The sequence below is a fragment of the Eptesicus fuscus genome, chromosome 17, assembly GCF_027574615.1.
Source record: "Eptesicus fuscus isolate TK198812 chromosome 17, DD_ASM_mEF_20220401, whole genome shotgun sequence".
NCBI lineage: Eukaryota > Metazoa > Chordata > Mammalia > Chiroptera > Vespertilionidae > Eptesicus > Eptesicus fuscus.
In genome coordinates, this window is record NC_072489.1 from 13535501 (window position 1) to 13556110 (window position 20610).

The 20610-nt window shown below is 48.6% G+C and overlaps 1 protein-coding gene across 22 annotated transcripts in view; it reads left to right on the forward strand.

Annotated features, from left to right (window-relative positions):
- Nucleotides 1-20610, forward strand: part of KCNMA1 (potassium calcium-activated channel subfamily M alpha 1) — a 689823-nt gene that overhangs the window by 402498 nt on the left and 266715 nt on the right. For all 22 annotated transcript variants that reach the window (XM_054729031.1, XM_008145306.3, XM_008145307.3 and 19 more), the window contains 2 exons: nt 763-856; nt 1637-1748. In XM_054729031.1, coding sequence (XP_054585006.1) covers nt 763-856; nt 1637-1748 — 206 coding nt within the window. The remainder of the gene's footprint in view (nt 1-762; nt 857-1636; nt 1749-20610) is intronic.

Below are 20610 nucleotides of genomic sequence, written 5' to 3' on the forward strand. Positions count from 1 at the left end.
CTCCTGAGCAAAGTAGAGTGTGCTGGGGTTCGCATTCGCTGCTTGACACACACAGAGCCAATTAACCTGCATGCCGAAAAGAAAAATGAAATTAACCCTTAGAGTACTGCCTCAACGTTTTGGTTTAATGGCCTCGACTTTTGCCAGTTAGGCGATGCTTCTCCCCGGATCAGAATGCCGCACAGGAACCCACACTTAGTCTCCCCAGACCCTCAGCCAGGATCCTCTCCTCCACAGCTTTCCTGAGACGCTCCTGGGTCCTTTTCTGTTCATCAGCTGATGGCTTTAAAAAGGTTCCAAACACGGCCACCGTGTTTAATTGGAAATGGGGCCCACTGCCAACGTGCTGAAGGCTGTGAGGGACTGTATTCAGCCGTGGGACGTGTCCTTCAAAGGAAAGAAGTCAGTCCTTTAAGGGTTAATGTGAAATTAAGGAATTTGGTAGTGTCTCTTGCTTGTCCTTCCTCCAAGGTGTCTGCATGACCTTCTTTAAAATTTTAGTTCAAGTGTTGAATGGTGATAAAAATAATATATAGAGATAGAAAACTACAACGATAAATAACAGAACAAAAGACTGAATGGTTGAATGGAAAGACCCCTTGGCAGTGCTTGCTTGATTATCACAGGGGGTAGGAAGACCAAGTGCTTTATTTAATGAACGTTCACTGCGTCCTCTACCCCAGCACCGCCACTGTGCAGCCTGCGGGAGACCGGATGGTGCCTCTCATTTACCCCATGCTCTTTCTTCTTCCTGTCTAATAGCCCAATAGAATCCTGCCAGAATTTCTACAAAGATTTCACATTACAGATCGACATGGCTTTCAACGTGTTCTTCCTTCTCTACTTTGGCTTGCGGGTAAGTTTGAGCAACACTGCTTGGTATCACCATGGGGGGTGCAAGTCTTGGTCCCAAGGGCCATCCCCCACCAGCGTCTGCTCTCGCAGGCAGACAAAGCCCAGCGTTCCCAGGGGACACAGCAGCCCTGCGCCCCGAGTTTCAGTCTGTGGGAGAGCCTTTTCCTTAGAGCAGCATTTTCTGAAGTACATGTTAATTGTGTTCACAGGGGGAGAAATGGGGATTGAAGTAACGATTATGCCTCCACTGGCCAACTGCTTCTCTTCCCTCTATTCACACAGGAGGGCATTGTTCCCTTAAACAGAACTTATAAAAGTGCTTTTTACCTTCAAATTTTTGTTTATCAGGGCTCACTTAGCTGAATCCTGAGAGAGCAGTGGAATTGGAGGGGGGTGGCAGCAGAATTTGGGGCTTGGGAGTGTTTATGACAAGAGTGGTACAGAGGTGGATTACAGAGGTGTGTGTGTGTGTGTGAATGAATGCGTCCATATATGCTTTATTTACATTAGAGAGTCTTCCCTCTGATGCAGTTGAAAACCACAGAAAAATATACTGCCTGAGCTTCTCCAAAGCCAACAGAGCAAGCAATAAAAGAACAGCCTATAGAAATGGCTGTCTGAATTCTAAGACAAAAAAATAGCATGTAATTGGTGTAGATATGAGAAGAATATAACATCTCACTCCAGATCCCCACAAGAAACCAAAACATAGCCTTTGGCAGAGTATATTTTGATCGCGGGCACCAAGCTTCTCATTTTTCCTCTCTTTTCTTTCCCCCAGTTTATTGCAGCCAACGACAAGCTGTGGTTCTGGCTGGAAGTGAACTCTGTGGTGGATTTCTTCACGGTCCCCCCGGTGTTTGTGTCTGTGTACTTAAACAGAAGTTGGCTTGGTAAGTGAGCCCCTCTTCCCTTCTTCCTCCTGCTTCCCGGGCCGTAGCTGAAATAGAGACTCCAGGGCGGGTCGGAGGGCTGGGCTGCTTCTGTGGAAAGGAAGTTGTGTGTGTTAATGTGTACAACTCCTGGAGTGTTAGAAGCTGATGGGGGCCGTTCTCCTTGGAGCACCAGACCACAGGATTTGCATAGCCTGTGCTTCAGGTGATGCGGTTTTGTCATTGTGGAAGCCTAGTGGCCATCACTGTCACAGCTGGATCTCTGCGTGCATGGGTCTGTCACTTTGTATTCGACTTGGAGTTAGTGCTGGGCAAATAAGCCCATGGGGACAAGGCCAGCTTTCCAAGTAGCTGGTTCAGGTGCCTAGAAGGCCAGCCTGCTGGAGTCAGCTTCTACATACCTCTCAGTTTTATAAAGAGTGGGACCTGCGTGGTTTATTTATAGCAATAGTGCCTTTGTGGGCAGGATAAGGTAAAGCATCTTGAGTCACTCCTTGCCTTGAAGAAGACTGAGCTTCCTTCCTGTGTTAAAAGAAGAACTTCTGCCTGGCCTGTGTGGCTCAGTGGTTGAGCATCGACCTGCGAACCAGGAGGTCATGGTTTGATTCCAAGTCAGGGCACGTGCCTGGGTTGCAGGCTTGATCCCCAATATGGACGTGCAGGAGGCAGCCGATCAATGATTCTCTGTCATCACTGATGTTTCTATCTCTCGTTCCTTCTCCCTTCCTCTCTGAAATCAATACTATGTATATTATTCACTTCCTGTCTCCACTCTCCATGTCACCTTCTGTCTCTACTCTCCATGTCACCTCCTGTATCAGGACTAGGGCAGCTCAGAGGATGACTGTGGCAGGGCTTAGAGAAACAGCTTTAGGGTTCTCTTTGCTTCACTGAATAATGTTCTGCTGCCAGGGGTCTACAGGGGAAGAAGAAAGGCTGAAGCAGGACTTGGAGGACAATTTGTGGGTTCCATCTGTTTTTATTCTCAGAATTTTTTATCTTAACTTGATTCCTCTCCCCAAATTTGCACATTAGTCTTTTATTATATATATATAATGGTGGAACAACCAGTTGCTATGAAGTGCACTGACCACCAGGAGGCGCGTGAAGAACATGGCGGGCATTGGCAGCAGGCACCAGAGCACAGAACATGGCTGATGCTGGCTGTGGTGGGATGGTGGAGCAAGTGAGTGGGGGCACCAGACCAAGGCAGGGCACCCATCGCTGTCATTGGGGCAAGCCTCTGGTGATTACTGAAAATTCATTGCTCCCACGTGATGGCAGGAGGGGCCGGGCAGGGGCACGGAGGATGGGCTGAGACCTGTCCCTGTGCCCACAGCAGCCTCGCAGCCCACAGTTCCTTTCAAGGTGCACGAATTCGTGCACTGGGCCCCTGATATATATATGCCTAAGCAACCGTCTGATCATCTGACCATCCTACCAGTAGCTATGACACGCAATGACCACCAGGGGGCAGACGCTCAATGCAGGAGCTGCCGAGCTGTGGTGACTTGGCAGCTGTGGTTCTCAGGTGATGCACCTGGAACCAGGGAGGAGGAAGCCCGATTCTGGGTGTGTCACCCGAGAACCACCCTCTTGCAATCCAGGACCCCTCGGGGGATGTCAGAGAGCTGGTTTTGGCTCAATCCCTACAGGCCAGGTCGAGGGACCCCACCGGTGCACGAATCTGTGTACCGGGCCTCTAGTATATGTATATTATAGTCATTATAAACATTCAAAAATGCTTACATAAAGAAAATATTAATCATATTATCCTCCTGCCCCCCTCCCTGCCTGCTCTCTGGGCTTCTCAGTATTAACGGACACCAAAACTTTCCTTCACATTTATTCCACCACAGAAAGCATGAATGTTCACACGATAGTGTGTTAGAAGTGGTGGTCTTTGTACAAGATAATTGTGTGAATCACATTGTACAAAAATTTGGTTTTCTTACTAATAAATTATGGACATCCCTTCAGCACAAAAATCCATATATTGTTGTGTCCCAGTTTATTCAGCCATAACCCTAATGATGGACCATGTGATTGTTTTCTTCTTCTACTATATGCAATGGTCTAATAAACACGCTCATCCAATAGAATTTGTACAATTCTATTTGCATAGGTAGTTCCAGGTTCCTGGGAGAGGACTTGAATATGTGTATTTTACTTTGTACAGATGTTGATGGATAACATTTCAAAAATATTGTGGCAAGATATGCTTCTACTAGCAATATATTGTGATGTTCTTGCTAGCACTGTGAATTTATTATATACATAGTATCATATATCTATAAAATAAAAGCCTAAATGACCATTACGGCAGAACGACCAGAATGACCAGTCGCTATGATGTGCACTGACCACCAGGGGGCAGATGCTCAATGTGGCAGCTGCCCCCTGGTGGTCAGTGTGCTCCCACTGGGGGAGCGCTGCTCAGCCAGAAGCTGGGCTCATGGCTGGCGAGCACAGCGACAGTGGCAGGAGACTCTCCTGCCTCCGTGGCAGCACTAAGGAGCAGCAAGCTGAGTGGTAAGGAGCAGCGAGCAGGCAGGCAGTAAGGAGCGAGGGTTCCCAAACTGCGAGAGGGATGTCCGACTGCTGGCTTAGGCCTGATACCCCCTGCCCTCTCCAGTGCAAGAATGTCATGCACCGGGTCTCTACTTTTAAAAATAAGCATCTTTTATATGTAGTATATGTAATAATCACATGCACACACGTGTGTGTGTCCTATAAGGGTATATTTTCTACCACTTTCCTCATGCTTGATTTGAGATGTTTTTGCTCAGATTGGGTGTTCCAGCCAACACAATGAGCCCGTTGAGCTACACGCAAATCTGAGAGATGCTTCTGTATGACCCAGATGTGCTCTGCAGCCAAGGGTTCCAGACACCTCAGCTTAGCTGTTAGATGGCTTTGTGACCCAGCGACTCACTGTTCATCACTTGACCTATTGTTTTTCATCTATATACTAAAGGTTGGGCTAGGCAATCTCTATGGATCTTTTAGCTCAGAAAGTCTCTGAGATGCTTGTATTGATAGGAAATTTGGGATGTAGGTTGTTGGGGAGGACTGGGAAGTTAGTGAAATTAAATCACCAACATTTCCTGCTAACCAGGGCTTTTTCTAACCATCCCATTGCAAAGAGTACACACACACACACACACACACACACACACACACACACACACTTAAACAAAGAAACAAATAATGAGGGAAGGGAGAGAAGGAAGAAGAGAGGAAGGATAAGGGAGAGAGGGGGAAGAGTGAGAAAGAGGAAGGAAAGGAAGAAGGATGGAAGAAAAGGAATGTGCCTTCTCTTCTTGGCTATGCTCTGTGCACTTAACAACCACTTTTCTTTTCTGGACCCTCAGTTTTCCCATCTGAAAAATGGGAGGGTTGGCATAATTACTTTCAGTCCTCATAGTTCCTGAATTTGAATTTTATGTAAGGGTCCATGCTACCTGGGGCCTTGTGGTCCTAGATGAAGAGGAGACGCCTTCCTGACCGTGGTGGAGACGCTTCTGCAGCCAGCAGGTCTCACCCGGGTAAGGGCATGGCTCCAAGCCTCCGCCTTGTGAGTGAAATGTGCTCTAGAGTGTCTTACTGCCAGGAGACCTTGGGTGTTTTAAGAATCCATGCCTTCTTGTGGAGGGCTTAGTCCTGATTTTTGGAGGTGTGTTCTGATCTAATGAAATCTATCAGAGCAAACAGAAAAGGGGGAAGAAAAAGGACAGGGAAGAACATGAGATACATTTTGCACCTATTCTGGTTGCGCTTCAAAAAATGTTCTAAATGTGCTTCAATTTGTTCATTAATTGAACAATATTTATTAAGCATCTACCATGTGTCAGGCACTTTTCCTGAAAAAACATAGCCCAATGACATTTTGGGCCCTGAAATAATGGTAATGATAATTAGTAATAACAATAAACAAATAACCTTTCTCCTCTTGTAGGAGAAAACACCTCGAATAACAACACTTCTTGTTCTTCGGTAACCAAGCCCCTGGGTGAGATTGAGCACTGGTCTGCCTGTTGCGGAAGGGCATGCAGTGTGATAATATTTCAAGGCGGGCCTCGTGTCTGACTTAATACATGGGTTATTACACCGAGAGACAAGTATTGTACCAGCGAGCTGCCAGAGGTGAAATGAGCATTCCCATGCGCTATGGCATGTAAAGCAGAAGGAATAACCTCATTAAATGGGGCATTTCAGGAGGTGCCGCCTTCCTCTCGGGAAATGAAAAGGTGCTGCCTTCACTGGCTGAGGTTTGGGCTGAGCTGCAGGAAAGTGCGTCTCCTGGTTCTCCCGCTCACACCTCCGTGCCCTCCCCCGACAGAGGTCTGGGCTGCAGCTGGCACTTGAGGGCTAAAACACAGGGAGGGCGGTGACGCCCCACACTGTCTTTCCCACAGCGTAACCCTCACCACGTTTGATTTCTTATTGTTAATATATGGTTGCCTATCATATAGTCCTAGAGGCCCGATGCACAAAATTTGTACAAGAGTAGGCCTGCCTTCCCCCGGCTGCCGGCACCGCTTCCTGCTGGCACCTGGGACCCAGGCTTCCCTCTGGCCACCGGCAGGCATCAGCATATTGCACTTTTATTATTATAGATAGTGTGGTATTTACTTCCTTTTTTGTGCATATTCTTCGTGCCTTTGATAGTCTATTACTAATAAAAGCTAACATTTATTCTGGTTCTACTATGTTCCCCATTTTGCAGGTAAGGAAACTGAGGCTCAGAGAGGTTAACTGGCTGGTCCACGGTCACATTGCCAGGGCGTGATGAAAGAGGTGCTTTGTCCCAGATTTGGTCTGCCTTTATGCCCATCCTCAGGCTGCGCTCTTTCCCCTCTGTCCTGCCCTGGAGAGTTTTGGGGTTTGGGGAACTGGGTTGGGGATGATCCAGCTGTTGCACCTTCCATCTCTTCTCACTCACTGAGGGCTTCACTGCGGGCAGGCAGGGAACAGATCTTATTTAAGAACACATACCCTCACCCTGGCCGGTTTGGCTCAGTGGATAGAGTGTCAGTCAGCCTGCGGACTGAAGGGTCCCAGGTTCGATTCTGGTCAAGGCCATGTACCTTGGTTGAGGGCACATCCCCATCCCCAGTGGGGGGGGGGTGCGGGAGGCAGCTGATTGATGTTTCTCTCTTATTGATGTTTCTAACTCTCTATCCCTCTCCCTTCCTCTCTGAAATCAGTAAAGATATATTTAAAAAGAAAACAAAAAAGAACACACACCCTCATGGCTTCTTCCCGCATGTCCTTTCCCACGCCCAGTTTCTAGAGTGGCCACTCGGACCAGGGAAACGCAGGTGTCTCCTGAGTCCTGGGGCACCTTAGCCACTGGAGGATCAGTTCTGCCTCACCTGAGGGAGACTGGGGCTGCCTCCCAGCAGAGAGGATCTAAGATGAGTGCTGGCTCCACCCCCTCCATTCACATCGTGGCTCAGCCACTTGCTGCTGGGTCACTCTGAGCAAGGTCATTGTACCTGTTTACACTCCGCCTTCTCACCTGCACAATAGGGGTATTAGCACTCAGCTCATGAGGCTGAAGTGGGGATTCAGTGAGGTAATGTGAGGAAAGTACTAGGTACATAGGACGAACTTAATGATCACTCCGGGCCTCTCTTTCTTCCTCACCTACCTGGCAGACCTGGAAGCCCCAGGGAAGAGCCCTGGCCGGGTGGCTCAGTTGGCTGGAGTGTTGTCCCGTACACCAAAAGGTGGCAGGTTCAATTTCCGGTCAGGGCACATACTTGGATTGTGGGTTCCATCCCTGGTCGGGGCAGGTACAAGAGGCAGCTGTTGGATGTTTCTCTCTCACATCAACGTTTCTCTCTCTCTCCCTCTCTCCCTTCCTTCCTCACTCTAAAATACACATCCTCGGGTGAAGATTAAGAGGGATAAAAAATAAAAAACAGAGCACCAGAGAAGAAAACAAACCAGACTAGGAACCAAAATAAGGCAGCAGGACGTGAGGACATGCACGTCCACAGGCAGCGCGTCGCTGCTTTTTTTAATTCCTGTTCCCACACACCAGCTTTTTCATTTCTGTTTCTTTCACAAAATTTTTCTCCTACCTCCTTAAAATAAGTGGGCCTGGAAATGAGAGATGTGTCTTATTTTGAGACGTGAATGATATGCTCTGGGGAGAACCCTTTTCTCTGTGTGTCTCATGCTTTTGGGAACTGTATCCCTAAGGAAGGCCAGTGGGCTGTGGCTCCTTTGTGTGTTTACATATTTTTGTCGAGGGGCATCTTGTGTGGTTAAAAGAAGAAAGGAGAGAAAATATGATGCACTTCCTGGCCAGTCAGTGAAACCGTTTTTCCGGAGCACCTACTGTGTGCTCAGCACCGGGAGGAGGGCCACCTGCTTGGCCGCTCTGGCCTTGCTTTACTGTGATTCTCAACATCCTCGGGCCCCTCTTGTCTGACGGAGCAAATCAGAGGCTAGTGAGGGGCCACAGTCATGGACCCTGGTCCATGTTAGACTTGGCCTTGGCCCTTAGACTGTAGAACCTTCAGCAAACTCTGCTACAGACTAGAAAATTCCTTTAAAAAATAAAAAAAGAGTTAATGCCCAGCCATAGGGCAATTAAAACGACTTAGGCTCTCTGCTTATAAATATATGCCTGGGCAGTCCGTGTTTGTGTCATAAGGTGATAAAAACAGGTTTGTAAAAAAAAGTACAGGTTCTTAAAAACAACAGCAACAAAAGGACAAAACATCGTTCCTGTTTGAGACGAAGGCTTCAATCTAGTTGTGGAACCAAAATAAACACACAGGCAGCAACAGCAGGTAACACTGCCCGCTCTGTAATTAAGTCCCAAATTGCCAGGTACAGCCTGTCAGGGCCCTGGGCGTTCAGAGGAGACAGAGCTGCTGTGGGCGGGGGAGGCGAGGCGGCCTCGGGGCGGGGCGCCGGCTGAGGCTGTGGCTGGGGAGCCCTCAGTGGGAAACAGAGCCAGTCTCCAGCGTGGAGGACAGCAAGTGGCCACGGAGGACACCATCCTAGGTAAGAGGTGTCCTTTCCGTGTGCCAGGCATCAGCCTCACGACCTTGCAAGGCGAGGGGTGAGTTTGTTCTCGTTGCAGTAAAACTGCCACAAACGTCGGGTCTTAAAACAACACACATTGATTGTCTTTCATTCTGTAGGTTGGAAGTTAACACAGCTCTCTCTGGGCTAAGGTAACAATGTGCTCTTTTCCTGGAGCTCTGAGGAAGGTTCCATTCCCTTGCCTTTTCCAGCTCCCGCAGGCCACCCACATCCTTGGCTCACGGCCCCCTCCTCCATCGTCAGAGCCAGCCATGGTGGGCTGAGTCTCCTCACGGGCTTCACTCTTCTCTTGCTCTCTGTCATCCCCTCTTGACTCTCTTTTCTGCCTCCATTTTCCCCTTCTAAAGACCCTGGTGATTACACCAGGTGCTCACCTGGATAATCCAGCGCCGTCCCCCATCTTCAAGTCAGCTGGTTAGCAACCTTAATTTACCTGCTACTTTGATTGCCTTCTGCCCTGTAAGTTACCATAGTTACAGGTTCTAAGGATTGACACGAACATTTTTTTTTTTGGGGGGGGTTGCATTACTCTGCCTATTTTGCCAAAGAGGACACAGATTCAGAGGGGTTAAGTAACTTGCCCAAAGGCATAGAGCCCGGGAGCCCAGAGCTGGGACCCTTGCAGGAGCGGCTCCGCACAGCGTGGAGGCCAGAAGCTCTGGCAGGCGCTCAGGGCTGCGGCACCCTTGTCACCTGTACTGTCCCAGCCTGCTGTGTGAGCACGCCTGAGACCTTCCCTATATCCTCACTGCATGTAGGGTTTTTTGTTTGTGTTTTATTTATGTATTTATTTATCTTTAAATATATTGTTATTGATTTCAGAGAGGAAGGGAGATGGAGAGAGATAGAAACATCAATGATGAGAGAGAATCATTGATCAGCTGCCTCCTGCACACCCCCTACTGGGGATCAAGCCCACAACCCAGGCATGTGCCCTTGACAGGAATTGAACCTGGGACCCTTCAGTCCACAGGCCAACGCTCTATCCACTGAGCCAAACCAGCTAGGGCATTGTTTGTGTTTTAATTGTCTAGACAGACATGCCTGTTTTCTATCCATGGTTCTTAAGCAAGTTACACCCAGCTTTGGCACCCCGTTCTGTGTGGCTGCAGCCACTGAGGGCACGAGTTAGGTCTGCATATCCCCTGCTTAAAAGCCCTCCTTTCTCAGAACTCCTGCTTTCTGCCTTTCTGAGTTCATGTAAAAGAGCAGAGAGAGGCCAGAATTTTGGAGTGCCAAGAGGTGAACGAGCTTTGGTGGCATGCCACCATGTTCCCAGGGGAAGCGGTGAATGGGGTCTGAACCTCACTCTCCCCTTGAGCGGGCATTTTCAGGGGCTCGTCTGCAGTCTCGGGTCTCACTGATGCTCGTCCACTTCAGAAGGGGTCTGGCCCAGGGCCACTCCCTGGCTTGAAGAACCCCAGGTGAGGTGAGGTTAATACCTGGACCTGACCTTAACCAGCCCGGCACTTGGTGAGAATAATTGAGAGTGGAAGCCTTGGTTTCTGTTTTCGGACAGCGGTTATTTTCAGTGTGTTGAGATTTAACAAAACAAAACAAAACAAAACAAAAACAGAGAGTGGAGGCAGCCCCTTTTGGGCAGCCCAGCCAGACAGGCAGGCCTAACTCCCAGCCTCCCCTCCCCCTCACTCACCCCCCTCCACCCCCCACACACACACCGCTGCATCCAGCTGCTGGGGGGCATTTGCCAGCTGCACCTTTCCTGGTACCCAGTCAGGAGTGAGTTTCTGCCCCGCCTGCCTCTCTGGTTACAGCCCTTTCCCCGCTGAGCTCAGCCCTCACTCTGCCTCCTGTGCAGCTTTCCAGTCTCCCGCTGGAGTGAGTTCCTCCCTGACCTTTGTTCCCTGTGCTTTTATGATTGGCGCTGAGAGAGCGGGATAAGCAGTTAGGATGCACGTCCACGGCTCAGTGTGTCAGGGACCGTGGCCGGCTTGTTTTTTGCTGTGTCCCCGGTGTCTTGAACAGTTCCCGGCACATAATCTGCGCTTGTTGAATGAATGAATGAGTCTTACAATAATGATGATAATGAACCATTGTTGATCGCTTATTAAGAGCAGACACTGGGCTCAGCATCTCCTGGGCATTATCTCAGTTAATATTCACAGCCAAGCCAGAGATTAAATACTTTGAGGCTGTTTTACAATTTGGGGAGCCAGGTTTGGGGTTAAGGGAACTCTCCCAGGTGGTAAATGGATCCAGGGCTCAGCCCAGGTCAGTCTGGCTCTGGAGCCCATGCTTTTAAAAGTATTAGCCAGTGGTTCTGAGAGTGTGATTGCCAGACCAGCAGCAGCTCTGGAAATCTTGTTAGAAATGCAGATTCTTAGAACCCAGCCTAGACCCAGTGGGTCGGGAACTCTCCGAGTTTGATCCAACAGCCTCCTGGTGATCCTGCTGTTCACCCAGTTTTGAGAACCACTGTCCTTTGTCTGTCTGTTACTCCACCCACCCCGAAGAGCTTTGAAAACTCAGGATATTAGACCAAACCTCCAGCCAGTTAAGTCGAAGTCTCTGGGTTGGTGGCGGGGTGACCTAGGCTCAGCGTGTGGGAATGGTCCCCAATTGCATTTGCATGCACTAAGGGTGTATGTCTCCTAACTATGAGTGTGAGGGAATGCCTCCCTAGAAGATGCTTCCTGCACTTGGGTGGGCATGTGAAGCGCCTGATCTTGCTAGAGTGCCCTTTCTGACTCAGGAGGCGGGGTGGGGGCCGGGACTCTGCATTTCTGTAGCCCGAGGAGATGCCCAGTGGTCAGGGGACTGTGCTTGAAACAGCACGGCTTCCCACTCTGCACTGTGCTGTCCACTGTGGTGGGCACTGGCCGCATTTAGCTATTTGGTTGTACACTAATCAAAATTAAACCCCAGCTCTGACGCTCAGTCATCCTGTTGCAAGAGCTGAGAGCTCCACGTGGCTCGAGGCTGTGCTGTTGCACAGCACCGAGCGTCTCCATCGCCCAGGAAGGCCCAGGCCGTGAGCCTGTGATGGAACACACCACAGTTTTTCCTTTTGTGCTCCCAGGACAGTCTTCAAACACTAGTAGCTGGACAAAAGTTTATGGAAGTGATTTTTATTGAAAGTACCAATGTCTAAAAGAAGTAAATAACTTTCTTGAGCGGGTGTAGAATAATCATTAGTATACTACCAAAATGAAACTCCTCATCACCTTACCCAAATTAAATTACTGTAGGGGGGGTGGGGGGGGGGGGGCAGCGGGGGCACAAAAGAGGCCCTGGGCGGCCTCCAGTCCCAGTTCTTCCCCAGAGCTAGCAGCTGCTGAAATGGACTTCTGAGCTCTGAAAGGAGAGGCCTCTGGCTCCCCCTACAGGCCTACTTGGAGTTTTCTAGATTATGTGGGATTAATGGGATGGAGGAAAAGGAGGACAAACTGGCTCAAACTCAAAGGGCAGCTTGTGCTTGGCAGAGGTGGGCGGCGGCCCACTGTGCACCCCCATGGGATATATCTGATGGCCGGACCAACACTACAACCATGAACTCCCCGCCTCCTCCCCTCCCCCCAAGGCCCAGGTCTGAAAGGAAGGGCCTTTGAGAGCCGGGCGGTCACCTGCTCCCAAACCTCAGGCATCTGGACATCTAGATTCTCTAAAGCCCCTGATAACCCTCTCCCGATAGTTAGTAGTTTTATTTAAAATAGTAACAAAAAGTGTGGCTTTTCTTTTGGGGCCCAGATGTCTTTGGGGGTAGGGAGAGGGAGGGAGACAGAGAGAGAACATTCTAAAAGAGAAGAAAGTGCTTCTAGAATCGGAGTAGTGGTGCATGGGTTCATAGTATATGTAAATGTGTATGTGATATGTATACGTATATATGTGCATTGACATATGCAATGCATAATTATCCCAGGGAATGTTCCAAACAATACTACGAAATTGGGTCATTTTAACCCCATTTTATAGATGGTGAAACTGAGGCACAGGTGGTTCTACGGGTGGTTCAGTAACTTGCCAAGGGTCACATAGTAAGTGGCAGAGCCAGGCTTTGGACCCGGCAGTCTACCTCCAAGGTCCACATTTCTCAATGCTATATTATGCCGACTCTCAAACTATAATATTAATTAGCCCTAAGAATTACACTTCAAAGAATTAGTCAGTGGTCTTGTTCAATCAGAGTAAGTACTGAATGCAGCTCCCTCCTTCCCCCAGTCTCCTGACAAAAAGCAGAGGCTCCCTCACAGAATTTCTTTGGTCCCCCCAGGTGAGAAAGTCAATTGAGAAGAAAAGTCAATCAGTCCATTTCGGGGAGGGGGGGTGAGTTAATACAATTTCTGTAACTCACCAGCCTCCACCCTACTTGTTTTTAAATTTTAAAACATTTTAAAAAACATGTTTTCTCTTTTCTACCAGCCTCCTTTTCTGAGCTGCTTGGTTTATTGTACACAAGGGGTGAAATAAATAAAAAACAATCCATGTCACTATGGTTGGTCCGTCCTGAAACAGTATGTTCGAGATCATGGGCTCTATTCTTTGCCTGAGATAATTATTATTATTATTATTATTATTTTGGAGGAGGAAATGCAATGGCACCGTGCATCTTGGGAATAACTCTGGGATGGATTGTTGTAGGGCTGCCCGAGAAATAAACGCATTTGGTTCTGTCCCCGTGGCTGGGCTCTGAGAGATGACCGCCCCGGCGAGGCGGTGGGCTCCAAGTTCAGACCTTGTCAGGGAGCTGATGGCGGTTCTGTAGCTGTTGTAGCTGAAACGGCTTTGAGAGAAATGACTCCCCTAGAAGAGATTTCCCGTTCCGTCCCCTTGATGTCGCTTCGTCAGGGACATGCTTTAAATAAGATGCCCTCTGTGGATAGCAGAACTCTAAATCCTCGTTGAGTTGCACAGCTCTGTTCTATGCCAAATTGGAAATTACATCCCAAAACGAATGTCTTCAAGGAGCAAATTCAGCAGTCGGTTTTCGTAAATGCCAGAACCTCTCCAGATGGCTGTACTTCATCTGGGTGTTACTGGAACAGCCTCCCCGAGCAATCTAAACCTCTAGGACTGGCGAGTATTTACCTCCACGTCATTTTCAAAGAGAGATGCCTTGCTTCTTCTCCAGGGCTCAGGACTGTTTTGGGTTGACCGGGCTGGCGGAGCAGGTGGGGAGAACACGAGCACAGGAGGCAGCTCTGAGACACCGCTGCACTTATCCAACTGAATACCTACTGTGTGCAAGCCACTGTCTCCTAGGAGTGGCCCTCAGATGGGGAAGACGAAAATCTTGCCTTTAAGATGTTGATTTAACCGGATGGGTATTTTATAAGGAACAATAATAAATGTATAGAAATTCAGAGGCGGAACAGAGGCAGGAGATTTGGCCATCCCAACCCAAAGTAGACTTCAGGTATCTAGAAAGTATGCATATTCCCCCGAGAGCAAAGCCACGGAGGTGTGGTGGGCAGCCCAAGGCGTTGCCTAGAAACTCATTAGAAATAAAAATTCTTGGGCCCAGGCCCGAACCTGTAGACTTTAGGGGGCTTGGTATAATACATTCCCCAGGTGGTTCTTACACATGAAGTGTAAGTATATGCACAGTATATTAGAGTCACCTGGGGAGCTTTGAACTTCCCCTCGTCCCAGCCAGATAGGCCATCAGAACCGCTGGGGTGGAGCTCGGCCATTAGAATGTTTCCAAGTCTTCTGGGTAATTCCAACACGCAGCCAGGGTCAAGAAGCCCTGCACAGGGGTGGGTCTTAACTCAGGGGCACACCTGAGTACCTGGGCAACTAAAGGAGCAATGCAGGAAACACGTAAGCTCCTTCCCAGGCCTGCTGAGTCCCACTCTCTGTTCATGGATGGAACATGGACACTGCCCCTTCCAGCGAGAGGAGCAGCTCTCCACCTTCAGCCTATATCAGGGTCACCTGGAGGGCGGGCTGAAGTGCAGGTTGCTGGCCCTGTATCAAGAGTTCTTGATTCAGAAGTTCTAGGGTAGGGCCTGAGGATTTGCATCGCTACCAGGTTCCCCAGCGATGGCTGCTGCTGCTGGTCTGAGCCACACATGGAGAACCAGGGGTCTAATCTTGGGGTGAAGCTGAACCTCCTCCCACCCCCAGGACAGAGTCCTCTGTGCCCTCCCCCCAAGGAAGATTCTCTTGGGGCCTGACCCCTCTCCACCCCCGGGATCATTTATCTTAACAAACATTGTTTCCCATTCATCCTACCTGGAGACACTGAAGTGCCCAGGTCTGGACCTGCACCTGCTCACCACAGTGAGGGCAAGTGATGGGTGACAAGAAGAGCTGCATTTCTGATGGAATACATCATATTACTCGAAATAAATACTGAATACCACTATAGTGCCACTTTGCTCTCATATCACCAAATCCATCTTCTCTCTTTAAGGCTAAGTAAGAAATTCGCCACCCACCTCACAAAGGGATTCACTTATTTCCTGAGTGGATCTAAAAATGTCCCCCTGGTCAGATTTGGGGCACAGTCAACCCTGCTCAGTCTCACAGCCCTTTATTTTCTCACTCAGCCTTCCTTCCTGCTCCTGTTGTCTGCCTCTATGTGAGTTTCTCCCCTTTTTCCTCCAACCAGCCTACCCACCCGCCACTTCACCCCAAGCACAAACACATTCCATCTCCGTGACTTTGGTGGGTCCCCTGTCTAGCAGGTGCTCGCCCATCCTCTCTACCTACCCACCTGAACTCAACCAGTTATGACTGTGCCTCTTTTAAAACCGTTACCACCTAAATCTCTCAGGGGTGGTCTTCTGATGTTGGCTGTATTTTTGTAAGTAATATGTACATGTCATGGCTCATCAGTCAGATCAGGAATTGGCAAATCTGGCCCACTGCCTGTTTTTGTAAGTAACGTTGTATTAGAGCGCAGCCATGCCCATTCACTTAGATATTGTCTGTGACACTGAGACAGAGACCCAGGGCCCACAAGCCCAAAGCCATCGGTATCTGGCTCTTTACAAAAGTGTGTGATCTGCTTCCTGCTCTAGGTTAGTAGCTACATGTTACATTCCTTTAAATTCCTCTAAATACCTAACACAGTGTTTTGCACATACTAGTTCCTAATCGGTCTTGATAAACTGGACATGAACAATTTTCTGAAACCAGTTACAAATGTGATAGTAATAAAATGAAGTCTTATTTTTGCTGTTATTATTATTAGAGGTACCATGTGTTATGTGGCACGTATGAGACTAAGCTCTTTATATACCTATCTCATTTAATCTTCTTAACGGCTCTATAAGATGATAGAAAAACTGGGACCTGAGAGAGTTGAGTGATCTCAGTTGAGCTGTGTGAGTCCAGCAACTGATGCAACGAGGATTTGAACTCGGGTCTTTGTGACCTCAGAGCCTGAGCTGTTAACCGCGCTAGCTCTTTTATGTGATCAGAGACAGAAATCCTTAGAAACCCTATACCTGAGATGAGGCCTGCAAACCAAACTGACAAATGGTATAAAGGGAACTCGGAGGAGGCCGTGTCCTAAAAGTGAGCAGCGCCCCCTTAAGTTTTGTTCCTTGCACGCCTCATTGCCTTACCCTGATTCCAGCCCTGATTAAGAAACCCTATTAAATATTGCCATTGTCATGATGATGATTATCTTCATTCATTCACTTAGCAAACAAAACAAATGTAATGTGTTGGTTGCTCTACTGAGCTTAGAGTTTAAAACTTAAATAAGATATCTTGCCCCAGTGGTGGGAAAGGCAAGTGTATAAACCCCAGGTTGCAAACCCAGATGCCAGCTGTAAGGTGAATACCCACCTTACAGGGTAGCATTGACCTTTGGCTGTTCTTGCCTTGTTGACACCTCACTGTCCAGCAGCGCCTCTCCTCCACTTTTCTCCCCCTCTCCTCCCTCCTCGCCTTCTTCCCCTGACTCCTCTGATTAATTCTTTTTGGCCACAGTCACTTGCCCCTTGGAAACCGATATAGGTCGCAGCATTAATTCTCTGCTTAGGACACAGGGCTTCCGGTGTCTTCACTACAGGAAATGGTCATCTTGGACTGTTTTCATTCCTACCCCTCTGTGATCCAAGGAAGGGCCCATGACTTGCTGTCTGCTGGTAACAGAAAAACAAATACAAATTCTTAACATGGTAGGTGACTATCTCAGGACACTTAAAACACTCTAGCTTGAATTTGCAAATTCGGTCAGAAGTCTTTCTTTCAGATGGCATGTGGAGCAATTGTGCATTATCTGAGGACTTACTCTTTCTGTTTTTAAAAAACTCATTTTGGGCAATAGCCTTTGCTTGCCTCCCTTCAGTAAAAATGCGCCTGGTCAAGTGGGGAGGGGGGACCCAGGCTCCGTTGTAAGCACAAGGGGACCTGTGGGGAATGCAGATGTCCCAGGCTTTCCCTGCACTCACCTGCCCAGGTGTCTGTCCTCTTGGCAAAGCCCCCAGAGACTCCCTGAATTCCCCCACTTCCACACTGCCTGGTCCCAGGCTACTGCTCTGAGTGATTTGTTGTGCAGTTCTGCCACCTAGTGGGAGAAAGGAGCAATGAAAAACATAGAGGCTCAGAATTCTCTCTTTTTGAATCCTGGTTAATTGACCTCCGATGACATAGGCCCTAAGTTTTTACTCTTAGAAGATAACCTATCCCTCAAAAGGTTCCCAGACTACGTGTAAAATCTGGAAAAAGACAAATGTCAGGGCCAAGAGCTAGGATTCTGAAAAGGAGGCCTATGCGGTCAGGCCGGGTGTGCAGAACCGCTCCCCATACACAACCCAGTCTCAGTGCAGGTCCAAGGCGGGGGGTGGAGGGGGGGAGGGGGGAAGGGAAGGTCCTGCCTGGCCCAAGAGTGAGGACCTTACCGGGCTCACTCCCCAAAGGACTGTCTACTGCTGCTGGCATAGTTTTTCCAGATCCAATAGGCTATTTTCCTTCTGTCTTTGGACTGAATTGGCTTTCGATTTGACAGAAATATTGAAGGCTCTGTCCCTTTCCTTTTCACATGTCAGACTGTCTGCTTTGAACAATGAAAGGGCGCACAGATTCTGAATAGATGTTTGTGAAACCTAAACAGAAACGGGAGCTTTGTTCGTGCACTTGAGCGTGGTCATACTCTGTGCACCCCAGTGAGGCGGCACTGGTCCGTGAAGCAGAACGGAGATTTTAATGAGGACCGCACTGTGTTAGCCTCACTGTTTCCTTCTGTTTTCTGAGAGGTGAGTTAGCATAAAATAACCATTGGCTACCATTGGGTGGGTCCCACGGGCCACTTCTGCGGAAGGTCATAGAGCTTTCCATACGATTCACTCCTAGCCGCATAGCGGACGCAGAATAATATGAAACAAGGCCCAAAAAAGTAGTGACTATTTTTGTCCTGAGCTGTCCTTGCTTGTATCGATAGGGAAGACAAAGCTATGTGTTCCTGTTGTGACATTTCTGTCGTTACCTTTGACTTTTCGGGTGGACTTCATCTCACCGAAGTTGAAAACACGTATTTCAGATGGTAAAAAAGATGAGCTGGAATCTGGGAGAGAGGTAAGAGCTGTGCTCCAGGAGGGAGAGACCGGATGCCCTGCTGCCCGAGGGAGGTCAGGGTTTGTAAGGAGGAAATGCGCTCCAAGTTTGGCTCTGTTTCTGCAGGGCTGACAGGAACCCTGGAAGCGTTTGTGGTTGGTCCAGGAGCACCGCTTATCTGGCTGCAGGAGCTGTAGAGCCAGGCAGTGAACAGGGTGAAATTAACAAACGACCCGTGGTACAAATGTCCTTTTGTCCAAACTACTTGCATGGGTCTAGATAGCGAAGGAAAACAACTGATTCCAGAGTCTACACGGGCTACAAAGTAACCCAGGAATCAGGTTTGCAGAGTTGCTTATGTTTCCATGACCTTTAAAAATGATCAGAATGCCCTGGCTGGTGTTGCTCAGTGGTTAGAGCACTGGCCCGCTCACCAAAGGGTATCGGGTTCAATTCCCAGTCAACAGCAGGTAGCTGGGTTGTGGGTTCCATTCCCAGCCCCAGTTGGGACATGTGGGGGAGATGATCAATGGATGTGTCCTTCTCATATTGATGTTTCTCTCTCTCTCTCTTCCTACCTTCCACTCTCTCTAAAAATCAATGGGAAAAATATCCTCCAGTGAGGATTAACAAAACACACACACACAAACAAACAAAAACAGATCAGGGACTTGTATGTGGAGGTGGGGGCAGCAAAGGGGTGATTTGTATGTTGTTGAACGCAGCCACCCGTCCTGGAGTAGCAACTTAAAAATGGGCGTGGGAAGGAAACCTTCATGGTTCTTAGCTCGAATGGCCAGTTTATGAAGTCAGTGTCATTTCTCCTCTCTGCTGGTGTGTGTTCTGCCTGGCCACCCTTTCTGCCAAAGACCTTGAGCAGACCTTGGCTGAAACCCCAAGGTGCACTCCCTGTTCCCTGCCGGCAGTGATCTGTGGAATGGATTGGTGTGGGCTGCATTGCCTTGGGCCGGGTTCATGTGTCATTCAGGAGACGGCGCATCAGGCTGCAGAGGCAGAGGAGGCTGCCGTCTGTCCATGGAAATGAGTGAATCAGACAGCAGATGGGGGCCAGCTCTAAGGACACGAGGCACTGCAGAGCGCAGAACTGGAAGGACTTGGGGAACATCGTGTCCTTCATTCCACTGATGAGAAAACCGAGGCTCAGGGATGCCAATGAATTTGCCCACATTTCTTCCACTAATTGATTCTTTCATTTATTCAACAATGATGCCGAGTGTCTCCCATGTGTCTGGCATTGGCCTAGGTGCTGGAGTCATAAGAAAATGAGGGTCACACGGGGAGCAGAAGTTTGTCAATCTAAAAGAGAGACACAACTGAGAATGAAGAGTCTCGGGCAGAAAGAGGGAAGGAGAAGAGAGGGCCGCTTTAGCATAATAGAGTTCGGGCACTGATTCGACCATCTTTCACAACTGGAGTAACTCCCAGTGTCCGATGGAAGGTCACTCCAGGTACCACTTGTTTGCAGTCATCAGACTTGTAATTGCAAAGGTCTTTTTCTCCTGCTGCAGACCCAGCCTGTCAATGCAGGTGCCTTTCTCAGATCTGTTTTATCCCCAGAACCCAGTGAAACACTTGAGTGAACCATGGAGCGAATGACCAAGGGATAAGGGTGCCCGTGTCCCGTTCTACAGGGCAGGCATCAGCAAGCTTCAGCAGAGGGCCAGATGCTAAGTGATTGAGGCGTTGGGGGCCACCCAGTCTCTGTTGCAGCTACTCAGCTCTGCCCTCGTCGTGTGAAAGCAGCCATAGACAGTCTGTGAAAGAATGGGCATGGCTGTATTCCAACAAAACGTCATTCACAGACACTGAAATGTTACTTTCATACAATTTTCATGAAATATTATTGTCATATTTTTTAACTATATAAAAATGTAAAGGAAAAGAAAGCATTCTCAGCTTGCAGGCTGGACAGACAGAGGTGATAGGCCAGGTGTGGCCTCCAGGCTGTAGCTGACAACCCTTGCTGTAGGTGTAGACCAGGGGTCCTCAAACTTTTTAAACAGAGGGCCAGTTCACTGTCCCTCAGACCGTTGGAGGGCCGGACTATAGTTTAAAAAAAAACAACTATGAACAAATTCCTATGCACACTGCACATATCTTATTTTGAAGTAAAAAAAACAAAAAAATGGCAAAAACACCCGCATGTGGCCCGCGGGCCGTAGTTTGAGGACGCCTGGTGTAGACTAATTGTTACAGTGAAGGTTTTATGGGATTTTGATGGATTGATTCATTCATCTGTGCAAGCATTTATTAGGTACCTGCTCTGTGCCAGGCTTTGTACCAGGCACTGGACATGCAACAG